The 12,446-nt window shown below is 45.3% G+C and overlaps 1 protein-coding gene across 1 annotated transcript in view; it reads left to right on the plus strand.

The window, feature by feature from the left end:
* Positions 1–12,446, plus strand: part of SCARF2 (scavenger receptor class F member 2) — a 589,328-nt gene that overhangs the window by 535,899 nt on the left and 40,983 nt on the right. Inside the window, exon 10 of the mRNA XM_069214490.1 lies at positions 10,381–10,533. Coding sequence (XP_069070591.1) covers positions 10,381–10,533 — 153 coding nt within the window. The remainder of the gene's footprint in view (positions 1–10,380; positions 10,534–12,446) is intronic.

A 12,446-nucleotide genomic window follows, 5' to 3' on the forward strand; every position in this document is an offset into this window, starting at 1 on the left:
TAACGGAACAACATTCCAAAGGGGATCAGGTTTTGCGTAGAATGGAACATCAATACAAGTATAAGGCGTTTTGATGCAAAGAACTGTGTACGAGAAAGAAGGTGGGAAGTGGGTGACAGAGAAATGGTGAAAAGACCAGGTATTATAAAGGAACGATGTTCAAAATTTATGGGAAGCTTTGTAATACCTTATTGTAATAGAATATTGCCAATTTTGATTCAGGAAACGTTTGAAGCATGTCCAAGTTAGTTCAAGTGGATGATCCTGTTGTTACGTTATTTTAGGCGCATTCTAATGGCACATTATTTTAGCCATAGCCCTGCAGCATGTGCCCTTTAGCCTAGAAACAATTAATTTATTATTTTAGCAGGATCTTCTTTCTGTGGTGATGTTTTTTTTATTCTTTTATCTATTGCTCCTTTAGCCTAGAAACTTCCTCCATTCTTTAGCACAACATTTTTGCTCTGTGCTTTGCTCTAGGCTTTACACAATATTGTTGTCAGTGCAAAGTGGAACACCACATCCTCTGACATTTCTTGGAAACATATGTGTTTCTAAGTTAGGGCAGTTTCCTTAGAACACTAGATCCTTTATTATAAAACACCCCTCTGCCACCTATTCATTAGAAGGGAGATTACAGCCAGAAGTTGCCACTGCATGCTGTTCACTTCATTGAAGCTGTCTGCTGAGACTAGACATCTTTTCCGCCTACATGGGAGAAGACTCATTAGACCAACAGTCCTCTTCACTACTACCATATTCAGGCATGGGGATGGTGTCTTCCCAGGGGTCCTGAAGGGTGCATTGGGGCTAACACTGCTGTGCTGTTGTATAGAACTTTAGTGGTGTAGGTAGGAATTCTGACACTTAGCATTGTGACACTATGGTGGGACTTTTATTATGTTTCACTTTCTTTGTCATCGATTTGGTATTATTATATTTCATTATCCTTACTATTGTAGTACATGCCTTTTTATCTAGAATGCAGTTGAGTCACTAACATTAATTGAACCAATTCCTGCTTCTATTTGTCTTTGTTTCTGTAAGAAGAATGTAACTGGGAGAAAAGGGTAAGATCAGTTCCACCACGATTTCCCTGAGAAATCAGAATGTCATGCGCACAGCTGCCAGAAACCACCTCTACTCTTGGGCACTGGTGAAGTACTGCTAGTTAGCCGGAATGGTTAGGTCAACAGTTGTCACTCTGTGTGAAATTGGACTCAGTTCCCCACAATCTGTGGTGCAGCCCCCAGAATCCAGCAGTCTCATTGTTATAATGAGAACCAACACGACAATCCAACTTTTCAAAGTGTGCAAGCTTGGAATCACAGTACTGAGGAACCAAGTTGTGCAATGAAACAGCTTTCAAAAAGGATGAATTTCAAGCTTGGTTGGCATAAGGACTTTGTAATGGATGATCGCTGAAATGAAAAAAAAAGTGCTGAGTTTATGATTTAATATTATCAATATTTCAATGTGTTAATATACGTAACTATATTTATTGTGGTTTTGTTCTGATGCATTTTTGCCTTTAAGTTTAGTTATTGGTTATTATTTCTACACTTACACAATCTTTCATTGTAAATTGTAATTTTGTTTTATTATATTGTAAACTGTAAGGAGGGATGTTTTGTGGCTTGGACAAGGTTGCAATATGTAGAATACTATATATGTCATTTTGTGACATCATAGTGTTCTATGTACCTGGAGGTTCTGAGATTTGAACCAGAGACAGACAGACAGACAGACAGGAAATTGTTTGCTGGCTCTAAGGTTAGTGGTCTTATGCTCTAAGCTTCAAATAAACTCTTCAGATCTTTCTTTGGAGTGATATCATCACTAAACTTAACATTTGTGGTAAATGCAGTTCCTGATAACACTCACTTTAGTTGAATGTCTCTAATATTCACCATTGTTGGTGCTGCCAGTTCTGTCTCTCTAGGCATGTTTCAGGATTTATTGTCCTCCTTCAGTAGACAGCAATAAGTGACATTTGAGGTTGCTGGCAATGCTGCTCACAGTCTTCTCAGGTTTCTGTACATCACACAGAGTGCAGGTTCATCCCAGAGCTTGTCAGCCCAATAACTCAACAAGGAGATGATCACAAAAGGAGGAGGGAGCTCACTGCCTTGCATGCCAGCACACAGCCCAGATGAATTGCAGTAAATACTATGCATGATAATACTAAGGCCCTCATTCTGACCTTGGCGGTCTTTTCGCAAGACCGCCGAGTTACCGCCGCGGTGAAGACCGCCGACCGCGGCGGTATGCCGCTGTGCGCATTCCGACCGCTGGGAGCGTTCCGCCGGAAAAACCACCAGCAGCCACACTGGCGGTCGGCGGGAAAGTGGAGACTGGTCAACCTCCACCGCCACGCCAGCAGAACACCGCCCACAGAATTACGACCCACATTTCTGTGTGGCGGTCTTCTGTTGGCGGTCTTCTGTTGGCGGTCACCTCCCCATGGCTCCTGTCGCCTCCCGGAGGACCAACGCACAAGGTAAGTTGATCGTCCGTGAGGGGAGGGGGTGGGGGGGTGTTGTGTGATGTGTGCGTGCATGGGGGTGTGCGTGTGAGTGTGTAGAGGGGGTGTGTGAGTGCGTGCATGCGGGCGGGGGGTGCTGCTGTGCCTATGGGCAATGTGTGTAGTTCGGCGGGTGCGCATGTCGGCATGTATGTGTGCGGGTATGTGTCCCCGTTGTGTATGTGTGTGTGTAGGGGGTGTGTATATGTGCATGTTGGGGGTGTGTGCATGTCGGGATGCGTGTATGTGCATGTCGGGGTGGGGGTGGGGAGGGGGTTCGTACCACCTCTGGGGGGTGGCAGGGGGGTGGAGGGTGTGGGGGGAGGACTCGGGGGGGCAGTGGGGGGTGGGGGAGACCCCTATCAGTGCCAGGGAAGGAATTCCCTGGCCCCGATAGTGCCTACCGCCATGGTTCGCATGGCGGTTCCCGACCGCCAGAAACCGCGGCGGTAAGCAGGGTCATGATACCGTTGGCGGTCTTGGGTCGACCGCCGGGCCGGAGTGCGCAAACTCCAGCCCGTCGGTCATGACCGCCGTGGCGGTCGGAGTGGGGAAGTGGCGGTCGATCGTGGCGGTGACAGCCGCGGTCAGAATGCCATTTTTTTGACCGCCGGTCTGTTCGCGGTCCGACCGCCGCCTCTCCGCCGACCGCCAAGGTCAGAATGAGGGCCTAAGTCTTTAGTGTTCACCATTGTCCATGAAGACAGTGCTGTGTATCTCTAGACCTGAGTTTCAGGATTTTTATCCTACTTCAGTAGAGAGTAACAAGTGAAATTTGAGGGTGCTGGCAATGCTGCTCACCACTCCCAGAGGGGACATACATAAACACAACTGTAAATAAGTTGCAGCATTTTCTATGTGTCCAATGGGTGCAGTTTCCTGTTTTGTGTTGGCATTTACTCTAACTTAGAACTTCCCTCTATCATTGGGAAGTGAAGTCCGGGATTCAGGATTATTAGTGTATTAGGTAACTTGCAAGATAGTGGAGGTTATTTATTCATTATAAGGGTGCCTCTTTCACAACTTGCATTTTATACTGCTTTTAGGTCATCAATATACAGGACGTACAAGAAGCATCCCATTGGGTAATCAGTGTCTGTAAGGTTAGCACACAACCATCACAACAGCAGCATGTTCCATGTTTGCTCAATAGTTGTCAGAAAATATTATTTTAATTGAGAAAGTGGTTTCAATGTCTTGACTATTGCCACACATTTTGGAAAATAATTAATGTTTTTTTTTGTCCTCATACACCTCACCAATAAGTCACACCGTTTTAACCAGCAAGGTCTATTTACCTTAAAGCTAGCGGTGGACATATCGCCCAAGGAGGACCCTGTATCACCTGCTCATCCCACCTGGGAGGACCAAGTAGCTGGCCCAGATGTAGAAAGGGGGAGGATTTAAATCATAGGACATAATGTTCCTTATAGAAGGGAGGGAGGAAAGGAAGGAACCCCTTCCAAAAGAGGAGCCCATAATTTACTTTTTTTCATTCTCCGCTCTGGACTGCGCACCTTAAGATCTAATTTAGCTGTTTTTACACACATATCCAACCAGCTCCTGTATAGTGGTGGGGCTGCCGTCATCCATTTTACACAGATCTCTCTTCTGGCCAACAAAATAGCAAAGAACACAAAGTGCCTATTATTTCTAGACCACCCTACCATCTCGCCAGACTTCCCAAAAATAATTAAAGGGAGACTTACATAGAGCTCCTTTCCTACCGTCTGTGACAGTGCACCCACTACTTCCGACCAAAAGAAAAACATTTTCGGGCATTCCATAAACATATGAACGTCCACAGCCTCCGGAGCTCCACATTTAAGGCACCTCACCACCTCACCCTTCTTTATCTTCATTAGTTGCGCTGGAGTGATATAAGCTCTGTGTATCACATACAAATGGTTCTTCCTTAACGGGGCGGCCTTAACTACCTCTGAACATGTTCTCAATGATTCTTGCCATCCCAACTGCGCCGTTTCTTTTGTCATGACGCCTTGCCACAACTGTTCTGGCAACTTAAACTCTCCGTCGATCTGATCCAGAATCTCCCAATACCACCTTGCAATCTTGCAGCCCTTGGGGGAGCCGTTAAAAAAATCTTTTGATAACGGGTTCTCCCCTTGACGACTCCGTCGAGTGAACAATACCCAAGCAGTCAATTGGAAATATTTGAACATAGACAGAGTACCACCCATCATATCAATCAGTTCTTCCCACAAGAGTAACAAAGTGTCCTGTATTAGATCCCCCCAGCATTCCAAACCAACATCTCTTAAAGGTTTAGCCAAAGAGTCTTTCAAACATTCTGGAGTGCCCGGGGAATCCCAAATAGGGGCTAGCTCATTATAGTAATCAATCTTCATAGTGGATTTCACCTGATACCAACACATAGCTGCCTCTCTCAGAACTTTTAGTTGTATTTTCTTGAAATATTTTGGGTCTCCATACTTAAAGAGAAACTGTTTCCCTGCCCCCGGAATGTTAGATATCATTGCTTTAAACATTGCACCTACCCCTGAATCGTCCAAAGAGGTGAACAACCTTCTCGAACTCCTCAACTGGTAGGCCCATGCATATAGCTGTAAATCGGGCAATGATAAACCTCCCTTCTCTTTCCTCCTCCGCAGCTTTTTCCATGCAATCCTAGGACCCTTGCAGGCCCAGATAAAAGAAGTGATAGCCTGTTGAAGTTTCTTAAGATATCTACCATCCATTAATAACGGTATGGCGTTCTGAATAAAATTAATTTTTGGAATAAGAAACATTTTTACCAGGTTTACCCTTCCCAATACTGTCAATGGCAAGTGGGCCCAACCCTTCATTATATTAATGCAATCTGCCACCAACGCTCCTTGGTTTTTTACCACTAACTTAATATCATGTGTAATTAATAACCCTAAGTAGCATATTTCACCCTTCCCTTGCCAATCCTGATTCCATACCATGATTTCCGACTTCTCTGTATTGACCTTATAGCCAGAGACCAAGGCAAACTCCTCGGCTAATCTTCGTAATGCTGGGAGGGCAGTTGATATATTAGCAGTAAATACCATTAAATCATCTGCATAGTGTGCAACTTTCTTCTCCTACAATTCCCATTTAAAAGCAACTATTTCAGGACACTGTCTTATTTTCCTGGCAAAGGGTTCAATATACAGATCGAACAGGAGCGCGGACAATGGGCACCCCTGCCTAGTTCCCCTCAAAATCCTAAAGCAGTTTGTTAGTTCTCCGTCAATTAAGATTCTAGCAGAGGGGTCAGAATAGATCCGTTTAATAGCCTTACAGAAATTATTCCCTATATTATACCTTTTCAAAACCTGCAATAAATAACTCCAATTGACCCTGTTGAAGGCTTTCATAGCATCTAAAGCTATAGCCCCCAAAGGGGTCTTATAAGTGGTTGCCAGATCTATTGCCCCTATCAAGGTATGAGTAAGCTCATGTAAATACCTACCCTTAATAAACCCCTTCTGGTCCATATTAATTAAATCCTTCACCACCAAATTTAACCTACCTGAAAGAACCTTTGCAAATAGCTTATAATCTGCATTCAGCAGTGAAGTGGGTCTATATGACTCACACCTAGCCGGGTTTTTAACCGGTTTCAAAATCAATGATATTACTGCCTCATTCCAAGATGCCGGAACAGGGGAGTCATTCACAAATACCTCAGAGAACAACTTTAACAAAAACGGCATTAATGCCTGCTCTAAGACCTTATACAGTTCTCCCGGAAGACCATCTGGACCTGCGGCCTTACCCCCCTTATTTCTCCTCAAAGCAGCTACAATTTCATCTGGGGTGATAGGCCTATTCAACCAACGCTGCTGCTCTTCAGATAGACCGGGAAGAGTATCATCCCCCAACCAATTTTTAACCGCCTGCTCAGTAACCTCAAACTCTTCTGTATAAAGTTGAGAAAAGAATTGTCCAAAAGCACTTTTAATTTCCGCGCTCTCTCTCGTCCTCTGGCCTTGCTCTACCTCAATTTCCTTCATTAAATTTCTAACTTGGGCCCTTTTTGCTTTCCAAGCTTGTAATTTCCCCGGATTTTCTCAGTTTTCAAAATGTGCCAGGTTACTTGCCTCCCATTGATGCATTAATCTTGTTTGCAAAAGCGCCTCTACTTGGGATTTCAGGACATCCAATCTTTGCTGCCTTATCCGCTTCTCATCTTCACCTATAGTCATCATTAGGAGCTCCCTAATAACCTTCATTTCTTCCACCAGAAACTCTAACTCATCCCTATACCGCTTGTTCTTATAACTGGCAATATTAATAAGAATCCCTCGTATCACCGCCTTATATGTATCCCAAACCACCTCAAAAGGGGCAGAACCCATATTCACCTTAAAAAACTCCTCTGTTTCTGCACATAGCCTAATTCTGACTTCTTCATTTAATAATAAGGAGCGATCCAACGTCCACTGACTCGCCACTTTCTCTCTCGCTAAATTCATTTTTAATACCACTGCTCCATGATCCGAAAAATGCTGAGAGAGATACTCGATACTAGCTATCGCACTACGCCATGTCTGTTCTACCACAAAATAATCAATACTTCATGCGTGGTTATACTTCTTATTGTTATATGAAAAAATCTGATGAGGTCCCACACTGTCTCTACACCAGTCCTCAAAAGCCCTTTCCTTCATCATCTTTCTGATCTACTGATCTACTGATCTATATTTGGATGGTCTGTCCAATTTATTATCTAGTACAATATTGAAGTCCCCTGCCAATATCACTGGATCCAAGAAATCCAGCAATTGACAAAACTATTTCCTGAGAGGCTCAATATCATCGGTATTGGGGCCATAAAACCCAGCCAGGGTGACTGGGTCACCAAATAACTTAGCCTTAATTATTACCCACCTCCCTGCAGTATCAACACTGACTTTTAATACTACAGGATCGCCCTGATGTTTAAATACTATGGCCACCCCCCTAATGTGGGGGCCTTGTTCAGTACATACACAACAATGAACCCACTTCTGTTTCCCAAATAAAACTTTACACTCTTCACCCATTAAATGCGTTTCTTGCAATATCAAAACCTGGGCAGGCGAGTCCCTCAAATACTGTATGATCCTATCTCTCCTAGCACTCACCCTCAAACCATTCACATTCCAAGACAGTATTTGAAGTTTCCTCTGGAAATAAACTCCTTGGGCTACTTCTTCCTTGTTCATGTCTTGCGGGTTGTCTAGTAAACCGAGGTGTACAGGACTTTTTTTATTTTGCCGCTATCTATCCCGTCTAGTCCCCACCCTGTGCTCCCCACACACCCCCTCGTGTGCTCCTTCCCCACCACCCAGACCCATCTTCGCCACCCCCCTATTGTGCACCCCCCACTCCCCCCCACTCGTGCCCCTCCAAACCCCCCATGAGAACCACCCCATTATTCAGGTCCATGACCCAATTTTGGACACCGTTCTGCCCTCCATCGGCAACGCAGATTACTTCTCGACGCCTCCGCTTTGATGGTCCCCAGGAGCTCATCCGCTGCTTCCACCTCTCTAATGTTATACATTTTATTATTGTACATAATCTTGAGGGTGGCAGGAAACTTCATCTGTACCGAGGCACCAAGTTTCCAGAACTCTTTCATCCGCCTTCCTAGCTCCCACTGCCTGTTTAAGGCCACACTTGACAAATCAGACCTAACCTCAAACGAAAAATGATCCCCCTTTAAGGTTTTTTGTTTAAGCACCAAGGACAGGATTTTCTCTTTCAAAGGATAGGTTTGAAAATTTATCAAAATCTTCCTGGGTTTAGGACTACCTAGCCTTTTCTTAAAGGGGTCTCTATGAATTCGCTAAATATCCCCTGCTAATTCCTCCAGAGACTCTTCCAGTGAAAGCGCGTTCTTAAGAAGGGAGCTCAAAAACATTTTTTAATTTCCACCTTCCACATCCTCTGGCACATTCAGCACTCTCAGATTGTTTCTTCTTGAGTTGTTCTCCAATTGTTCCAATTTACTCCGGAGAGCCTGCTCATTTCCCTTCAACAAGTCAATTTCTTTTTTGTGGTCACTAATTTCCACTCTCATTTCCCCCACCACCCCCTCAGTGCTTGTGTTCTTAGTACCAAAAGGTCCAGTTTTTTCTCCAGGGCACCACAGACTTCTCTTATTTTGCCTTGATTAGTTTCAGATATAGTGAAGCCCTTTTTAATATCCACTGATAAATTTGAGAGCACAGCCTCAATAGAGGAGCCAAATCTACTGTAAGGACCTGCCGAACCAGCACTGGAAGACCGTGGGGGGGAAGCAGGAGTCTCCCTCCCCTGCAACGTATTGACTAATGAAAAAACACTCAGAGGGACAATTCCTTCCTTATCCAAGTCTTTCCCAACCTCCTGGCGGTCAACTAGAGTCCCTTGAACCATTGCAGGCAGCTGGCTACCAGGCGAGTGTCTCCCACTTCGGGAGCTATCTTCCCCTCCTGCCTCCTCCTCCACCTCCTGCTCTTGACCCCTTGAAGTACTCCCGTCCATCTCACTTTCCGAAATCGCCAAGTTATCCGGGAATTTAACTTTAAAAAAGGTTTTGCCAATGGAGTCAATTTAGAGCTTCCTGTTTTTTTCCGGGGTTTTATACTTTTAAGGCATTTAAAGGGCTTTAAACCCCCATCTCCACTCCCCTCCCCAGTATCCAGCTTAGCTCGTGGCAGACTTTGCCTTACAAGAGGGGTATGACGCCTCATAGGATCCACTTTCCGCTGCTCCTTAATCAACTGACTCTCCTCCCTCTCCTCACATCCACTGTCTCTTACCTTCTTCTGAGGTACTAACAAACCGGAGAGAGGATGGGTTCTGGAGCTGCTCACCACTCTCATCAAGCCTGCAGCTTCTGTGTCTCCGTCAAACAGCCTGTCTGTTTCAGTGCTGACTCTGCCAGCTTTGACCCCGAAGGGGAGTCTGGCAGCTGCCCGCCTGGAACGACCCAGTTCCAGGCTGGCCCTCAGCCAGGACAGCCCGTAGGATACACCAGGCCCTCTCTCCCCTGCTGAGGTGCTCCCATTCACCACAATGGGAGTGCAAAAAGCTGAGTCAATCGCCCCCACACGGAAGAGAATTCACCAACAATCCAGCCTCCAAGCGCCGGAGGTTGCTAGCGGCATGTGGCGGGACTGGGAGACTGCTAGCTTGCCCCCCGGGGATTCGGTGCACCGAAGTGACGGAGGCGCCGGTAGCATGCCATGGAGCCAGTGAGTGCCTCAACGCACTGTCCGCACGGCAGCCGCCATGTTCTCCGAAAATAATTCATGTTGACTAATATATATTATTCATTCCAGCCCTGGTTCAAGCTAGTGATTGGCAGAGATTTGTTACAGCAGTAATATATTTTTTATTTAGCACTTCACCTTGATTTTCTGCAACTTCTATGTGCTGTATTATTCCCAAATGCATCATTTCCCCTAATCCAGGGAGTACAGAAGTCTGACATAGCCTTGTTCTGAATGGAAATTGTGGCCTGCATATCAATGCACATTTCAGTGGCAGTTATTTAACTAATATCACTATCCTTCTGGCTAATGGATGTTTTATATCATGTAAGTCTGTTTCAAGCTATTCATAGTATCTGTGGTATGGCTGGTAAAAAGGAAATTTCACAACAGGTCACACAATTATTTGTGTAATTTTGTTTCCAAACTACAACAAAAAGGTCACTTGCTTGTACAAAGTGGTCCAAATGGTTTTGTTAACAGCACAAGTTGCTTTTTACTGTTACCTTTCCTGCAAAGGTAAAAGGCCTTCAAGAAAATACTATGGTTCACTAAAATGAACATTTGTGGTGCTTCCTTTCTGCTGCATAGAGTTATTGCTGTTATTTTCCCTTTCAGTGGCTCACCATGATATGGACCACACTTTCAACTGCAGCTTCATCGAGCCACAATCTGCTGTGGAACAGCCATCCCCTTCTTGGTCTTCCCATGGCTCCTTTTCATCATTCGATACCACGGATGATGGCCCAGTGTACTGTGTGCCACATGAGGGTGAGTAAGAGCCAAATGCATTTACTGTGGGACATGTGTCAGTTGTTTCCCCAACAAGCTATTTCCTCTCACTTGAATTCTGTCTTTTATGATTCACAACTCGTGTTTCTGTGCCAGTGCCACATTTAGCAACACATTGCAGCACATTGCATAAAACTGACTTTCCAAACACAGTTAAAGGGAACTTCTTTTCTGATGGAAATTTGCTCAAATTGTAGACTGCCTCATAGCATGGCTCCTTTAAAAGTGGTCCTCTAGATTGCATGAAGCAGTGGTGGCTGCTGCCAGGAAGGGCTAGTGGTGCAGGACGCAGAGCTGGGTGGGGGCAAAAAATTTAAAAAACGACACCTGCCACCTCGCCTCCGCCGCTCCCGCTGCCTTGGTGCTTCCCTTGCTCCCCTCCCCACCCAATCCAGACCCTTCTTTCACGCTGTTACATAGCATGAGAGAAGGACCAGGGTCGGTCTGAGCAGCCTGAAAATGCTGCTCATGGAGGGAGTGGGAACCTCCACTTGGTCTGCACCCGGCTGTGAAATACAGCTCAGGTGGAGAGCTCTAAGTGCACATGTGAGTTTGGCCAGCTAAAGACGGCAGACCAAACTGACATGCACACTTAGAGTGAACCACTACTGCTCCTTCCTGCTGATGCAGAGGATGCTGGACCCGCCCCACCCTAGACTCAGAATAATTTATTATCATTTAATTTTTCTGCTAACTTTTAGCAGAGAGGCCACCCCTGGACAGATGAATAAAGTGTTTTTAATTAAATTATTGACCTCCAGAGCTGGTGTGTCATCCTTCTAGATGGACACTGTCACATTAGAATTCAGAGGGCTCGATTCACAAAGGTAAAACTTAGGAGTTTGGTCTAAACGTAGACCAAACGTCTACTTTTACGACTTTGGGAATTCACAAAGGGCATTTATGAGCACTATCTTTAGGTCCACACTTGGGGTGCAGATACCTTTGTGAATTGAGCCCAGAATTCGGACACAACAGGACTTGGTAGATTGGGCTTGACAACTCCTATTAGAACAGTGCCAAGGATGATTTGTATATCACTGCTTACAATCTGAAATGCAATGGTGAGTGTTAGAAATGGGGTTTCTGGTTGGCAGTCAGTTTGCACTCTGTTGAAGCAGGACCCTCACTCTAGTCAGGGTAAAGGAGATACCCAGCTCAGATGACCTCTTCTCACCCCTTTGGTAGCTTGGCACAAGCAGTCAGGCTTATCTCAGAGGTAATGTGTAAAGTATTTGTACAATCTCACACGGTAGCACATAGAAAACACCACAAAAGCACCCAACACCAGTTTAGAAAAAGAGTCAATATGTATCTGAGTAAAGCAATACCTAAACCAGAAACATCAAACATACAAAAGCAAAGTTATGAATTTTCAAAGATTAAACTTCAATATAGCGCTTAGAAACACATATGCCTCAATTTGGTGTTATTACAGCATTGTGAGTGGGCCGTTCCGAACAATCCAATGCCAATGGCACTGGTCACGGAGTCGCACAGACCCCCAGGTACAGCCCTTTTTGAAAGTGAGGAAACAAGCAGGTGCATGGAGTCAGGGAAACGAAGCGTCGCTGGAGCCAGTACGGCGTCAGTTCAAGCGCTGTGGAGTGGAGGCATCAGTGTGAAGCATCAGGTCCTTTCTGCAAAGCAGTGAAGATGAGGGAGCGTCAGTGCAAAGTGTTGGTTCCTTACACTCAAGAGGGGTCGATGTCTGGTGGGTCAAGACGCAGAGGGGTGACCTCACGGGATTGTGGTCACACCACGGGGCTGCATGTACTGCAGCGGAGTCGGGTGTCATGAACATCTCTGACACGGCAACAAGGACTCACAAAGTCACCAGACATCAGCAGGCTGCGGTGGCATCGGGCCTGTGATGTCAGTCAGGGTTATCA

This window comes from Pleurodeles waltl, chromosome 11, assembly GCF_031143425.1.
Source record: "Pleurodeles waltl isolate 20211129_DDA chromosome 11, aPleWal1.hap1.20221129, whole genome shotgun sequence".
NCBI lineage: Eukaryota > Metazoa > Chordata > Amphibia > Caudata > Salamandridae > Pleurodeles > Pleurodeles waltl.